General features: G+C 35.2%; 1 protein-coding gene and 1 non-coding gene across 2 annotated transcripts in view; one reads left to right on the top strand and one right to left on the bottom strand.

The window, feature by feature from the left end:
- Nucleotides 1-715: 715 nt before the first annotated feature.
- Nucleotides 716-13,095, bottom strand: part of KLRG1 (killer cell lectin like receptor G1) — a 15,699-nt gene continuing 3,319 nt past the window's right edge. Inside the window, exons 2-5 of the mRNA XM_011365763.2 lie at nt 12,748-12,849; nt 10,311-10,480; nt 1,295-1,395; nt 716-977 (exon numbers count right to left, since the gene is read on the bottom strand). Of these exons, the coding sequence (XP_011364065.1) occupies nt 866-977; nt 1,295-1,395; nt 10,311-10,480; nt 12,748-12,849 (485 nt within the window). The 3' untranslated portion in view covers nt 716-865. The remainder of the gene's footprint in view (nt 978-1,294; nt 1,396-10,310; nt 10,481-12,747; nt 12,850-13,095) is intronic.
- LOC111743579 lies at nt 8,217-8,335 on the top strand. Its single transcript, XR_002781789.1, has one exon. It is a non-coding gene; the product is annotated as a 5S ribosomal RNA (ribosomal RNA).

Below are 13,095 nucleotides of genomic sequence, written 5' to 3' on the forward strand. Positions count from 1 at the left end.
CACCTTCCCTCCTTATCAATGTCCAAACCCTACTAAGAAAAAACAAGAAAGTTTTTCTCATTTTTGAGGCATAAGTGCCTAAAATAATTTGGGGATCAACCACATAAACTGTTTCTGAAAATTTTCCTTTATAAAAATGCCTTATCAGATCGCCCACTGTGGTAAATTAACATGCAAATCACATATTCACAACATGAAAAAGATAATAGTCACACATTAGTTGATTCAAACACATCCGTACATACTCAGAAAAACTAAGTTCACTCAAGGCCAGGCCTTTCAGTAAGAGTGAAGAGCTGAGAACCAGAAAGCCCCACCTTGTTCTCATTCACTTTCCATAGCTTATTTTTTCACTATTAGTATCATTCTTTAGAATAAAGCTTTATCTTCAAAGTGCCACTTTTAAAATATATATAAAAATATATTATCAGGAAGAAGCAACATGTCAACTCATTGGCACACATAAAAACCCTCTAGAACATTAGCAACAGTATGTATTTGCATAGATTTCATTAAAATCAGCTCAGAAAATAACATAGAAAAGGTAAATGATAGAGATGGTAGGGGTAGGGATAAAGGAGGCAACATTAGTTACTAGAGTAAGAAATACTAAAAACACTCTATTTCACAAATTTGCCTAGATCTGGTCTTTAATTTGTTAAGATAATATCTAAAAACTCTTAAAGAGAGTCCAGCAATAAACCATCAATCCCAGGGAAGCTGCCATCTTACATCTACTTAAATCTTACATCTAATGCCCTATATAGAAGGTTCAGCATTCACTAAGTATATACTCATGGTTTTATCAACACCTGGAGGCCAGCTCCCTTTTTTCAGGGAGCCATATGACAGATCTAACCATCCATCAAAGTCTGACCTTCTTACAGACCCACTGTAAAAGGACTTCACAGCTAGAAGCTTGCAGACCACCTTTGCTGAAGACACCACACTTCTGTATCAAGCTATTTGTAAGAACCCTATAAGAAATCAGAAAAAATCAATCAAGGTGACAAATAGAGTAAAGGAGTTGTAAGACATGAAAGAATAAAAATTAAAGAAATTCTTTCTCCCTAGTTAGGCCCCCCTTCTCTCAACTCACAAAATAGAATAAAAAGAGCTCATTAGCCTCTCTTTAAAATGTCATCTCTTTTTTTGTCTTTATCCACTGTTTATTTCCTTGTTCCCTATTTCCTTTATTCACCATCTCCTCTCCATTTGCTATCCTTGATCTAGTTCACATCATTTTTCTTCACCTTTCTCTCTATCTCTCTCTTTCTCCTTTGAAGCACCTTACCTTGAGAAATTTAGGGCTGATCCATCTTCCCACCTCCAGCCAAAACGGTTTCTCAGACCAATCCAGTAAAAGTCATTATCGAAGAAACTTTTGAACAGGTTCTAAGGGAGAGATTGAAAATGATGAAAACAAAGTAAGAAAGATGCAGAAAACCAAAAAAGAGACCCAGTGTCATGGCCAAACAATTATTCTTTATGCCCTCTCTCATCACTATTATTATGGACAGAATGTTTGTGTTCCCCCCAAAACTGATATGTTGAATCTCCAACCCCCAAAGTGATGGTATTTGGAGGTGGGGCCTTTGTGAGGTGATTAGGTCTAGTTGAGGTCGTGAGGGTGTGGCCCTTATAATAAGAAGAGACCAGAGCTCAATCTCCCCCCACCCATTGAGGACACAATGAGAAGGTGGCTGTCTGCAAGCCAGAAGAAGGTTCTCCTCAGGAACTAAATCAGCCAGCACCTTTGTCTTGGAACTCCCAGCCCCAGAACTGTGAGACATAAATGTCTGTGGTTTAAGCCATCCAGTCTTACGGTACTTTGTTTTGGCAGTTCAAGCTGACAAACCACCACCTACTCCAAATAACTACTCTTTTTTTAAACTCTAGTGCTAGAGATTTGTTGATTTCAGAGTGGAGCACTTCCTAGAATTGACCTTTATGTTTGTAATTGCGTTCTTATAACATGACAGATAAGATAAATATTACATCTCTACCTTCCATTGTGGCTTCCTCCTTGATTGGATGGAGCGCCTGATAGGTATTCAAATAACTTTGAACGATAAAAGCTAAATACTGCTGTAGAAGCAGTCATCTTTCTCATTGTCATTTAATACATAAATTATTAAGCCTAAAGCAATATACTTTTTTCTTTGTTCCCACTAAACTCCCATTTTCCAAGTTCTTGTCAATATTACATGTGACCAAAAAAAAAAAAAACACAGATCTTAAAGAAGAAAGCTTTAGGTAAAGTTAAGTTGGCTACATCCTTTATATGTTCCATGCTACCCACTAGGACAGAGATAAGAGATTCTTTGCTCTGTGGAGTCTGACTTTCACATGAAGGAGTTTATATCCAAAGGAAATTGCCTTTATAAAGGAAATAAAATTAAAAAATAAATTCCAGATTAATTTTGGTGTAGAATTTGGTGTTAGTATAATGAATATATTTTGCAACAAATGAAATATCACTTCAGATTTGAAAATTATTTTTGTTACAGTTTCACTGCTATGTTGAATACTCAATGTGGTATTAATGTAACAAGTACTCTGTTCATGAGCAAGAGGATAAAACTATTAGTCTAAAGACCAAAAAATTGGTGGAAAACCATTACACATAAAATAAGAAGCTAGAAGTTTGCATATGTTTTAGAGTATGAATGAATATACAAAGGCATTCATATGTGTCTTAACAGTATACCAAAGCCTCCTGGTTACATGTGGTGGGCAAGTATAAATGAGTGCAGTAGCATTCAGAGGCATTAATAACTAATGTCTCTGTGTGTCCAGCAAATATTGTATGTATAATTAATGAGATAATTGCCTGGCATCTTCTCTTTACTTTTTATTCTAATTCCCTGAAATCACTGCAAATCCCTTGTGAAAGAAAATGGAAAACTAATAAGAAAGTATTTAAATAGTTTCTCTGTTCCTCCTATTTTGTTCCCAGAAAACTTGTTTTTTCAGTGTTTTTGTTTGATGGCTGGTTAGAGTTTGATCTGATAGATGTTAAAGAAAAAGACCATAACTTGTTCCCATGATCATTTCCTGACTGATCATTTGCTTCAAAAGCCTTCTTCCTGAGATTGGATTAAACATGGCGGAGTGAGAGACGTCCCCAGATCTCTCCCCTTGAAACAACAATAAGCTGAACATTTAAAACTCAACAAAAAACACCCACACTGCACACCAGCACATCTGAGCGTGGGATCTGCGTGTAAGAGCTACCACAGGTCAGAACCCTGCGGGGGGGTCAGGCGGTGGACTGGAAGAAATAAAGGTGCTGCCTCTCGCAGCCAATGGAGCTCCCTGTAGGGGGAAAGGGAGGGGAGAACGAGGCTGGAGGCATCACTCTGCGTCTCTAGAGTTTCCTTTACTTGCTTGGAAACTTTCGTTAGCATAATTAAATGATTAAAGAGTTTCTCTTCTAAAGACAAGAGAGGCATAAAGCCTCTTTGCACTCCCAGTAAAGACACTAAAGGAAGTGTCTTAGTCAGTGTGGGCTGCCATAACAAATCACCACAGACTGGGTGACTGAAAACGTGGACATTCATTTCTACCAGTTCTGAAGAATGGGAAGTCTGAGACTAAGGTGCCTGTAGATCTGGTGTCTGAGAACCTGCTTTCTGGTTCGCAGACGGCTGTCTTCTCATTGTATCCTCACATGGTGAAGAGCAGAGAGAGAGGGAAGCTCTCTCATGTCTAATTACATTTCCAAATACCGTCACATTGGGGATTAGGAATTCAACATATGAACTTGGGAGGAACACAAATATACAGTCTGCAATAGAGATAGAATAAGACTTTGGTGTTTTTTCTCATTTTCACAAAACCTCTGCTTTCTCTTCAGCAGGTTTCAATCATAGTTCCCACTGAGGACACAAGATTGTGGTGGCTTCAGATGAAGCATTAGAAAGGTCAGCACCACTTGTTTATCAATACTTCCTTCCCAAGTACTCTATCTCCTATGAGAGCTTTGTTCTCTCAAAGTATCCTGAGAACAATCATGTCTTATATTATTATGTATGGTACTTTAAGGTTTACAAAATCCCTTTCCATTCATTCTTCATTTCATTTGAAATGCTGGATATACAGTAAGACTTTTAGGAAAACAATCAAACACCATATGCTGGTGTTTAGCACTAGTTCTGCCCCTGCTATCTGAAGATGAACACATGGCTCAATCTGGCTGAGACTCGGTTTCCTTATGAGGATTTAGCTTAGATATTTACTAGGATTTTTTCCAGTTATAAAATTCTTGACAACCCTGGAAGGTAGGCAAATATTATCATCCTCATCTTTATAAATGAGGAAACTGATTCACCTGAGTGATAAGGCTTACTACCCAACGCTCCTTATTGAATAAACATACATGTTTCTCTCCCAGTGCTAAACTTTTGCATTATATCAGGCTCCCCCTTCTTAGTAATAAAAAAGATCACATTTTGTCCCTAATTCTTTCCTTCCAATGATTTCTCTTTTCACCTAGAATAAAATCTAAATGCCTAACCAAGTATTACAAGATCTTACATGATCTAGCCCCTCTCAACAACTTATTCACTTACTAGGTTCCAGCCTAATCCATGAGATTTCGTTCTGTTCTTTTAACATGCCAAGGTCATTTTTACTTCAGGGTTACATAGCTTTCTCTTTGCCTGGAATACCTTTCCCCTAGATTTTTACATGGTTGTCATTTAGGTTTAAGTCTCAGCTCAAATGTTACCTCCTTAGAGAGCCCTTCCTTAATTGGTCAAAATCTAAAGTAGTACCTACATTCACTATTTATAACATAATGTTTCATTATGTTCAAGGCACATATCAACATATTTATTCATTTACTTGTTTGCTGTCTGTCTCTGACTAAAATGTACATATCATAATAGCAAGAATTCTTGTTTACTATTATATTCCCAGCACCTCAAAAAATATATGAAATTGTGTGCAGTAATATTTATAGAATTAAAAAATATAGTGTCAAGTCTTAGGCTGCAAGAGATTAAAACCTTTTGAACACAAACTCTGCATTTTTTACTTTACCCCTTTTGAGTACTTAATCATGTATGTTGGAAGTAGAAAATTAGACTAAAGAGTAAAAGAAGGGTGAGAGAAAAGAAATGATATCCTAACTTGCAATCATTCATGCGTTTCTTAACCAACTTGCTTACAAGGGTTATTTAATTTGGGGAAAATGAGTTTTTTCTCATTTCTCCACTGGAATTATAAGAAAAACAAATCATTTCTTTCTTCCCCTCATTTCAAGGGGAGGGATGACAACTAATAGAGCACAGAAATAAACAGACTTGCTCAAAAACCTCAATTAGAGTCTGAAGAGCTAGAATTAGATAATGCAACTCACAAATTCCAGTCCTACACTTACTACTCTCAAGACCCACACAGTTCTAAGTCACTCCTTCTCACTGCTAAACCGGACAGTAAAAACTTTTACTGTATTGCTTTCGCTTGAAAACCTTTCCCCTTGGAAGAAGACTTTAAAACCAGTGCAATTCCTACGTTCTAGGGACTCTTGGATAATGTATGTGTGTGCATGTGTGTGGGCGTGCGCGCGCGCGCGCGCGTGTGTGTGTGTGTGTGTGTGTATGTGTGTGTGTAGAAGCAGTATAAAAGTATAAGCAGGGATGTTAACTCAGAACTCTTGGCCTGTGCCATATGATTTCAATTACATGTAAAATCTGAAAAACAAAATAAACAAACAAAACAGAAACTCATAGATACAGAGAACATTTCAAAGGTTGCCAGATGGAAGAGGGATTGGGAGTCGATGAAAAATAGGAAGGGATTAAGAAGTACAAATCAGTAGTTACAAAATAGTCATGGGGATATAAAGTGCAGTGTAAAGAATCTAGTCGATAATATTGTAATAACAATGTACGGTAACAGATGGGTACTAGACTTGTTGGGTGATCACTTCATAAGTTATGTAAATGTCTAATCACTATGTTGTACATCTGAAACTAATATAATATTGTATGCCATCTGTCATGGAAAAATAAAACTTATTATTTAAAAAAAACTCTTGGCTTCTAGAGAGGGTATAAACTAGAGGGCTTAGGGGTTATGTCACTTTAGAGTTTGTAATATTTGGTTGTATTTTAGAGAGAAAAAAGTAAAACTTAAAAGCAAGATGAAGATAGAACTAAACAAATAAAATTATGTACATTTTTCTTTCTTTTTCTTTTTTCCTTTTTTTAAAGTTGATTTTATCACTTACACACACACACACACACACGTGTGTGTGCGCACACACACACATGCTTTTGCAAGTAATATTTTTAAATTGTAATTAAAATACTTTTAAGACACAGAACATGCTCCTTAAACTTCCAAAATTAATATGCTTTATGGGATACATCTGTTATTTCAACCCATATGGAAGTAAACTAATAATACACTAAAGCTACTAAATTGGTCATATCTTTAATTGGCTAATGTAATTTTAGGGACTATATCCTAAAGAATGACCTCAAAAAGAAAAAAAACAATTCACATAAACATGCTTATAGCTGCATAAAATTGGAAATAAGTAAAATTTTGTCTAAGAATATAAAAATAAGCAATAATTAAATAATACAAAATGTTTAAAAATAAATACCTAGAATAATTTAATGTTTGGAAAAAACAAGAATGAAAAAAATGCTATGTGATAAAAGCAGAATATAAATACAGGATATCCAAAAATCCTAGAAACATAAGATAAATGTATTTTTAAATAGCATGTCTGTTACATTTTCAAATAATATCATTAATGCTTTTCTTCAATCTCCAGAAACCTTGTCAGGTGAAGTAGCTGAAGAAACAAATGTAGTTATTAATGTGAAAACAGTATAACATAGAGCACCCATAAAGTCTAAAATCAACTGAATATATTGCTTTAAAGTTAGAGTTATTTCACCTGAGAACGTGTCTGGAGGTTGAATAAAAACACACTGAGCACACTACTTGAAAATTTAACTAACATACTATTTAAAAATAATTTTTCCTGTTTCTAGATTTTTTAGCTTTCCTGTAATAGTAAACATGCAGATGTATTATGAGATTGCAAAAGAAAATTTGACAGGCTACAAATTACTAGTTTCATATTAATAAGAATTTTCCCTTTAATGTTGCATATATGCACAATACTAAAAGTAAATAAGCCTTGCTCTGTAAACCAGTGCACTCTCTCAAAAAGAGAGTGAAAAACTGTTCATCAACAGATAAATGGATAAACAAAATGTGATGTATCCATATAATGAAATATTATTCAGTCTTAAAAAGGAATGAAATTCTGATACATGCTACAGTACAGATGACCTTGAAAGCATGCTAAGTGAAATAAGCCAGATAGAAAAGAACATAACAAGGAAACTCAGAGAGACAAAAAGTAGAATAGTGGTCACCAGGGGCTGGGGGAAGGAGATATGGGGAGTTATTGTTTAATGAGTACAGAGTTTCTGTTTGGGATGATGAAAACATTCTGGAGATAAATAATGGTGACAGTTGCACAACTAAGTGAATGTAGTTAATGCCACTTAACCGTACACTTGAAAATGGCTAAATGCTAAATTTTATGGTATGCATATTTTGCCACATTTTTTTAAGTTAAGAAAAAAAAAGATAGTGAGAGATATCCAAACTTATCACACCTACACTTGGTGTGAAGTTCATACTGTCTGCTTGAACTATTTATGAAGAAAAGGTGACAAAAGACACACACATTACCAAACTGTGAAGACCTCCAGAGTAAAACAATTCTCCTCCTATCTGCTCTGTGTTTCTGGCCACTTCTTTCAATCTTCTGACATATTTCAGATTTCCTCATAAGGGAAATAATTCAACAAGTCACAATTTACTCTGTGATACTTATTTTACTGAAATTTCATGTCTTGGAAGACAGAAGAGAAAATCAAAAGTTATTTGGACTCTAGGCTTTATTTTGAGTGATAAGAAGAATTAAAGTAGAAAAAAAGAAAAACTAAAATTAAGTGATTCCTAGTATATTAAAGAAATTTCCGTATAGACTTTCTCACTTAATATTCATAACAATTCTGGGAATTTTTTCTCCATTTAATACACGAAGATGTTGAGAGATAGGTTAAAAAAATTGCTGAAATTCACATAGTAAATAATGTAGTAAAAACAAACTCATGATTGTCAGAAAGAAACTAAGCTCTTCCCATTATCTGATTCTACTTTAAAATATGGGGGAAGTCTACAACCATGCCACCTTGAACATGCCCGATCTCATCTGATCTCGGAAGCTAAGCAGAGTCGGGCCTGGTTAGTACTTGGATGGGAGACCATCTAGGAAGACCAGGTGCTGTAGGCATTAAAAAATAATTAATTAATTGATTGATTAATTAATTACTTAGAATATGGGGGGAAGTGACCAAGTTACCATAGTGTTCATATCATAGCCTCCAAAGGAAAAAACCTTGCATATAATTAAACATAAACCCTAAATACAAGAAAAGTCAATATCAAAAGTCAGAGAGAGATAGAGACAATCCCAAAGTCATAAATTCTAAGGGAAGATGGTTAAAGGTAAATGAGAGGTCATTAAAACAACTAAGTTCGATGATATAATCTCAAGTTATGGTAATGAGGAAGAAAGATGTTATAGGCCGAGAAGCATCAGGCTAAATTTAAAGAAACCAAAATATTTTCACAGTGAACTCTCTAGTAAATGTGTATTTTAAAATAATACATCAACAACTCTAAGAAACAAATATTAACATTCCAAATGAATTGAGCTTTGTGTAGGAAAAAAATGACAAAAATCAAGAATTTGAAAATATCTAAAGCTCTAGATCCAAAGAGCAAGAAGAACAACAAAGGTCAGATATTGTAAACAGAACACTGAGGAAATAGCAGAGCAAGTCAGTTTCAATATTTTTATTTTCTCAAAAATAAATCTTGAAGTCCAAGATAAATAAAAAGAGATGATAAGTAAGCATCTCATTATTTTAAATATATTCAGCTCCTAATGGTCATATAGGGTACATTCCAGAATTCAAATTCGAATAATTTTTTAAACATGTATAGAAAAGAAAAAGCACCAGAAGACAACTAATTTGAAAAGTTATGTCGTTTTTTAGCACAAACAAGATGGGTTCTGGAAGCTTTCAAATGCAATATTTCTGTAAGTGACTTTACAAGGTAGGCAAACGTGGAGTTTCAAATCTGTCTCTGCAAAAATAAAAAGAAAGAGGAGAAGGAGAAGGAGGGAAAAAACCGGCTCTGCCAGATATGTAATTTTAGACTTGATAATTAACTCTTCTGAATTTTATTCATTCATCGGTGAAATGGAGGTGTTGAATTCTACTTTGTCTGATATGTTATGAAGATGAAGAATAATATACATAAAATACCTGGCATATAGCAGGTGCTCAGTGCATGATAGTTCCATGATTATTATTATTATTATTATTATTATTATTATTATTCACTCTGCTGTAACTGGTCTAACATAGAGGTGGACTATAGATACGTATCTTACTGAAAGATGACTATTTAACGGCATGAGATGGATACATCTTATAGCCTTGTAACCTCTAGTATATAGCAACCTAATTCCTTAGAGTACTCTCGACCAGTGAATTGCCAGTTTGAAAAAATGCATATGCTCTTTTGGTAGCTGTTCAAACCTAGTATGATACTACGTCCATCAAGCACACCTTAACATAGTATGTAAATCTTCCCTTGAGAATCTGTATATTCTATTGTGTGTTTACCATCTAAAGTCCAGTTTCCTTCAGCTACCATATATTTGATCCCTTTTACCCACTTTATCCTCTCCCTACCCCGCTATATTTGACCCCCTTTATCCCGTCTACCTCCCCACTCCTCCTCCACCTCCCTACCCTCTGGTAACAACTAGTCTATAGTCCATGTCCATGAGTCTCTGTTTGTCCTGTTCATAATGTGCCCTTTAAGTAGATTTGTATTTCAGGTCTAATTCCTCTCTGCAATATTCACCATCCTTCCACCTCCAACACACACACACACACACACACACACACACACACACACACACACACACACCTATAAGAATATCTAGGTTTCTATAACTAAGGGTTTGGGGGTAAAGCAAGGAAAGGGGAAGGAGTGGGGAAGGAGTGAGGAAGGAATGGAGAAGGAGAGGAAAGAAGGCAGGGATAGAGGATGAGGAAAGAAGGGAAAGAAAGAGGAGAGAGGAGAGAAAAAGAAGGATATTCCTTTTGTTCTTCAAAAGAGGATACATGCTACATTTGAACAGCATTCACCAAGAAAACAACCTACATTTGCTAAATATTTGCATTTACCATTTCCTGGTAGTTTGTAAACATAAGGAGATGTGAGTCTTCGGCTAAGCAGAATTCCAGACTAGAATTCCAGTTCTTTTTCTCCACCGAGAAGTAATAACAATGGTTACCATACCCCATCCAGGAGTCTGGGCAGTTATGACAGCTGTCACAAGTAGAGTACTTGGAACCTAGGGAGGAAGAGAACCTGGTTGACATCTTTATTGACCACTCTGTCTTGGAAATAAAATGAGGGATAAAATGGAATATGGTGGTCCCAGTGTTTTCCTGCGCCACCACCTTTCAAATTAAGGTTTAGAGAAACACACAATAATGCATGGCCTCAAATTAAATACCTCACAACGTCCAGCTCCAACACTACTACTGTACATTCCACTAACAGGGATATGACAACCACTGAAGGAGCAGGGAAGAAAATGAGAACAATCTGGCTGAACTCTGTGGAGCGAATACATTACTTGTTCTAGAGATCTTTAAGCACATGTGATTAATACATACCAAAAAAAGATAACTGTGCATTTACATGATATGTGTCAGTGTACTGTCTATGTAGGCTCAGTGTCTACATTGTATAACTGCATACATTGCTTAAATCAGACAGAATCTTTCAGAATGCCCAACCTAAACTTGATACCACATAATAGCACAGAAGAAAAGGACAGAAACTAGAAAAAGCAAACTCAATTATAATGAATTGTTTATTTTTTAATCACAAATGCGAATGTATATTATTATTGGAAATTGGATAAAAGACCATATTTCAGCAAAAAGAATTTACTTTAGATATTAAAAAAAGATTTTCTGAAAGAGAAGGGCATCAGATACTAAAATGAAAAGTGATACAATTCTCCTCACTGAGCCCTTTTTTAATACAGGGCTCATTCCTTTAAAAAGGTTGGATTACAGTTCTGTGAAAATAAAAGGGAACTGAATAAACTTTCAAGGTAATTTCAAGCAAGATTTTATAATTTTATTGATTTCCTACTCCAATGAAACACTTGTATAAACTCATCATAAGCACAATTCCACAGTGAGCAAGAATGAGCCATTACATCAAGTGAGCACATGTGTAGACATATAATTTAAAAATCTATTATGTACTGTGGATGAAGAAGACGTTCTATGGAAAGTAACCTCACAGGGTGAATTGATCACAAATTCCTAACTGAGCAGGTCTTGGTGGGCAGTCATGCCCCAGGCCTGTAAATTCTTTAGTAAAAGATTTTAAAACAAGCTCTGTCCATTGTTCTTGTGTCTAGGTTAATACACCTTTGAAATGCTAAAAATAATATCCCTCAAAGGAGTAACCATCTTCAAGAGAGCACATAAACTTAGCTATCGTGTAATCCAATCCCTGCTTTGATTTCTGTCACCTTTATGTAATTTTCCTTCTGTTCCCTCCTTAATTTCAAATACGTAAAAGAAACTGCAAATCGTCACTCTCTGGAGCATCTGAGATCTTGTTTCCTGGCAATTGTCGTCAGTTTGGCTCAAATAAACTCTAATAAAAATTCTCTGCAGGTTTGGATGTTTCTTATGTCAACAATGTCTATTCTAGATTCAGGAATTAAAAAGTGGGAGAAGTAGTCCTTTTTAATGTAAAGATTAGACAACTTTTTCTATGGGAAGCCCCAGCATGGAAGCAATTTAGGGTTCTAGAGATTGAGCTTAAAGTTGACACCTTATAGATTTCTGCTTTTTCCATAAACTGTGACATTACCCGGCCCAAATGAGAAATTTCCAACTTCCCCAGGAGTCTCTTTTTGTTAAAGGTAGGAGTTGGGTCTGAGGTAAAGGTCCTGGGGTTGAACCCTTAGCATCTTAGTGAATAATCTCTATAACCTGTCACTAACAATCATTCCCCAGATAACAGAAACCTGAATTAGGACTCTGGACTGTGAAACAATAAACTGTAGGCCCTCTGGATTCTCATATTTAAGGACCCGGAAGAACTAAACCTAGAAAAGTTCATTTTAAAAAATATGGAAGTTCTCTAATTGAAAAAATATCAGAATGTGTTTAATTAAATTATGATATATCTATTATGTAAAAAGTTAAACATAACTAATATTATAATTCGATTATCATGATAAATATGGTAGTAGGTAGGAAAATGTTTATGACACAATATAGAAAAAGCAATGTACAAAATTATACTAAGTATTCAATGATTAGAACTATTGCCAGGCTTACTTTTAAAAAACAAAAGTGGGGATATTTTAGAGGACTTGATTGAAGTTCTGTTAAGAGAATAAATACATATACAAAATTCCTGTAGTCAAAGACTAGGAGGCTATATCCAGGAAATAATGCGTAGAAGTGGTGATTTATTTTGTTGGAATTATTTTTTATTTTTCAATTTTCTGTTATCTTATATTGCTTTTATAGCACAAAATGGATAGATGAAAGGTTAATTTTTGTTTAAGTTAGCACTTACTCTGGCACAGAATCCATTTGAACAGCAGCAGACTCATAAGAATGGTACTCAGAAGCCCCAAAGCTATTGCCACATAGCATGACAGCGGGCACCTAGAAGAAGCTGCAAAAACAGAATCCAAAGCAAATCCTGAGTCAGAATAAAAGTTGAAGGAAAAGAAAAGGTCAGGGAAGAATATCTGAGATCTTGAAGCAATGTGATCTAGTAGGAACTGAGACCCAGGCCCTAAGATTCCTTTCCTGGATCCGCAAGGGACTTACTCTAAAATCTAGAGTAACCACCCACATCTTTATCAAGGAATATACTATGTTTATCAAGTTAAGAATACTTTTTTCCTTTGGATATTGG

Source organism: Pteropus vampyrus, unplaced genomic scaffold (genome assembly GCF_000151845.1).
Source record: "Pteropus vampyrus isolate Shadow unplaced genomic scaffold, Pvam_2.0 Scaffold116, whole genome shotgun sequence".
Lineage (NCBI taxonomy): Eukaryota > Metazoa > Chordata > Mammalia > Chiroptera > Pteropodidae > Pteropus > Pteropus vampyrus.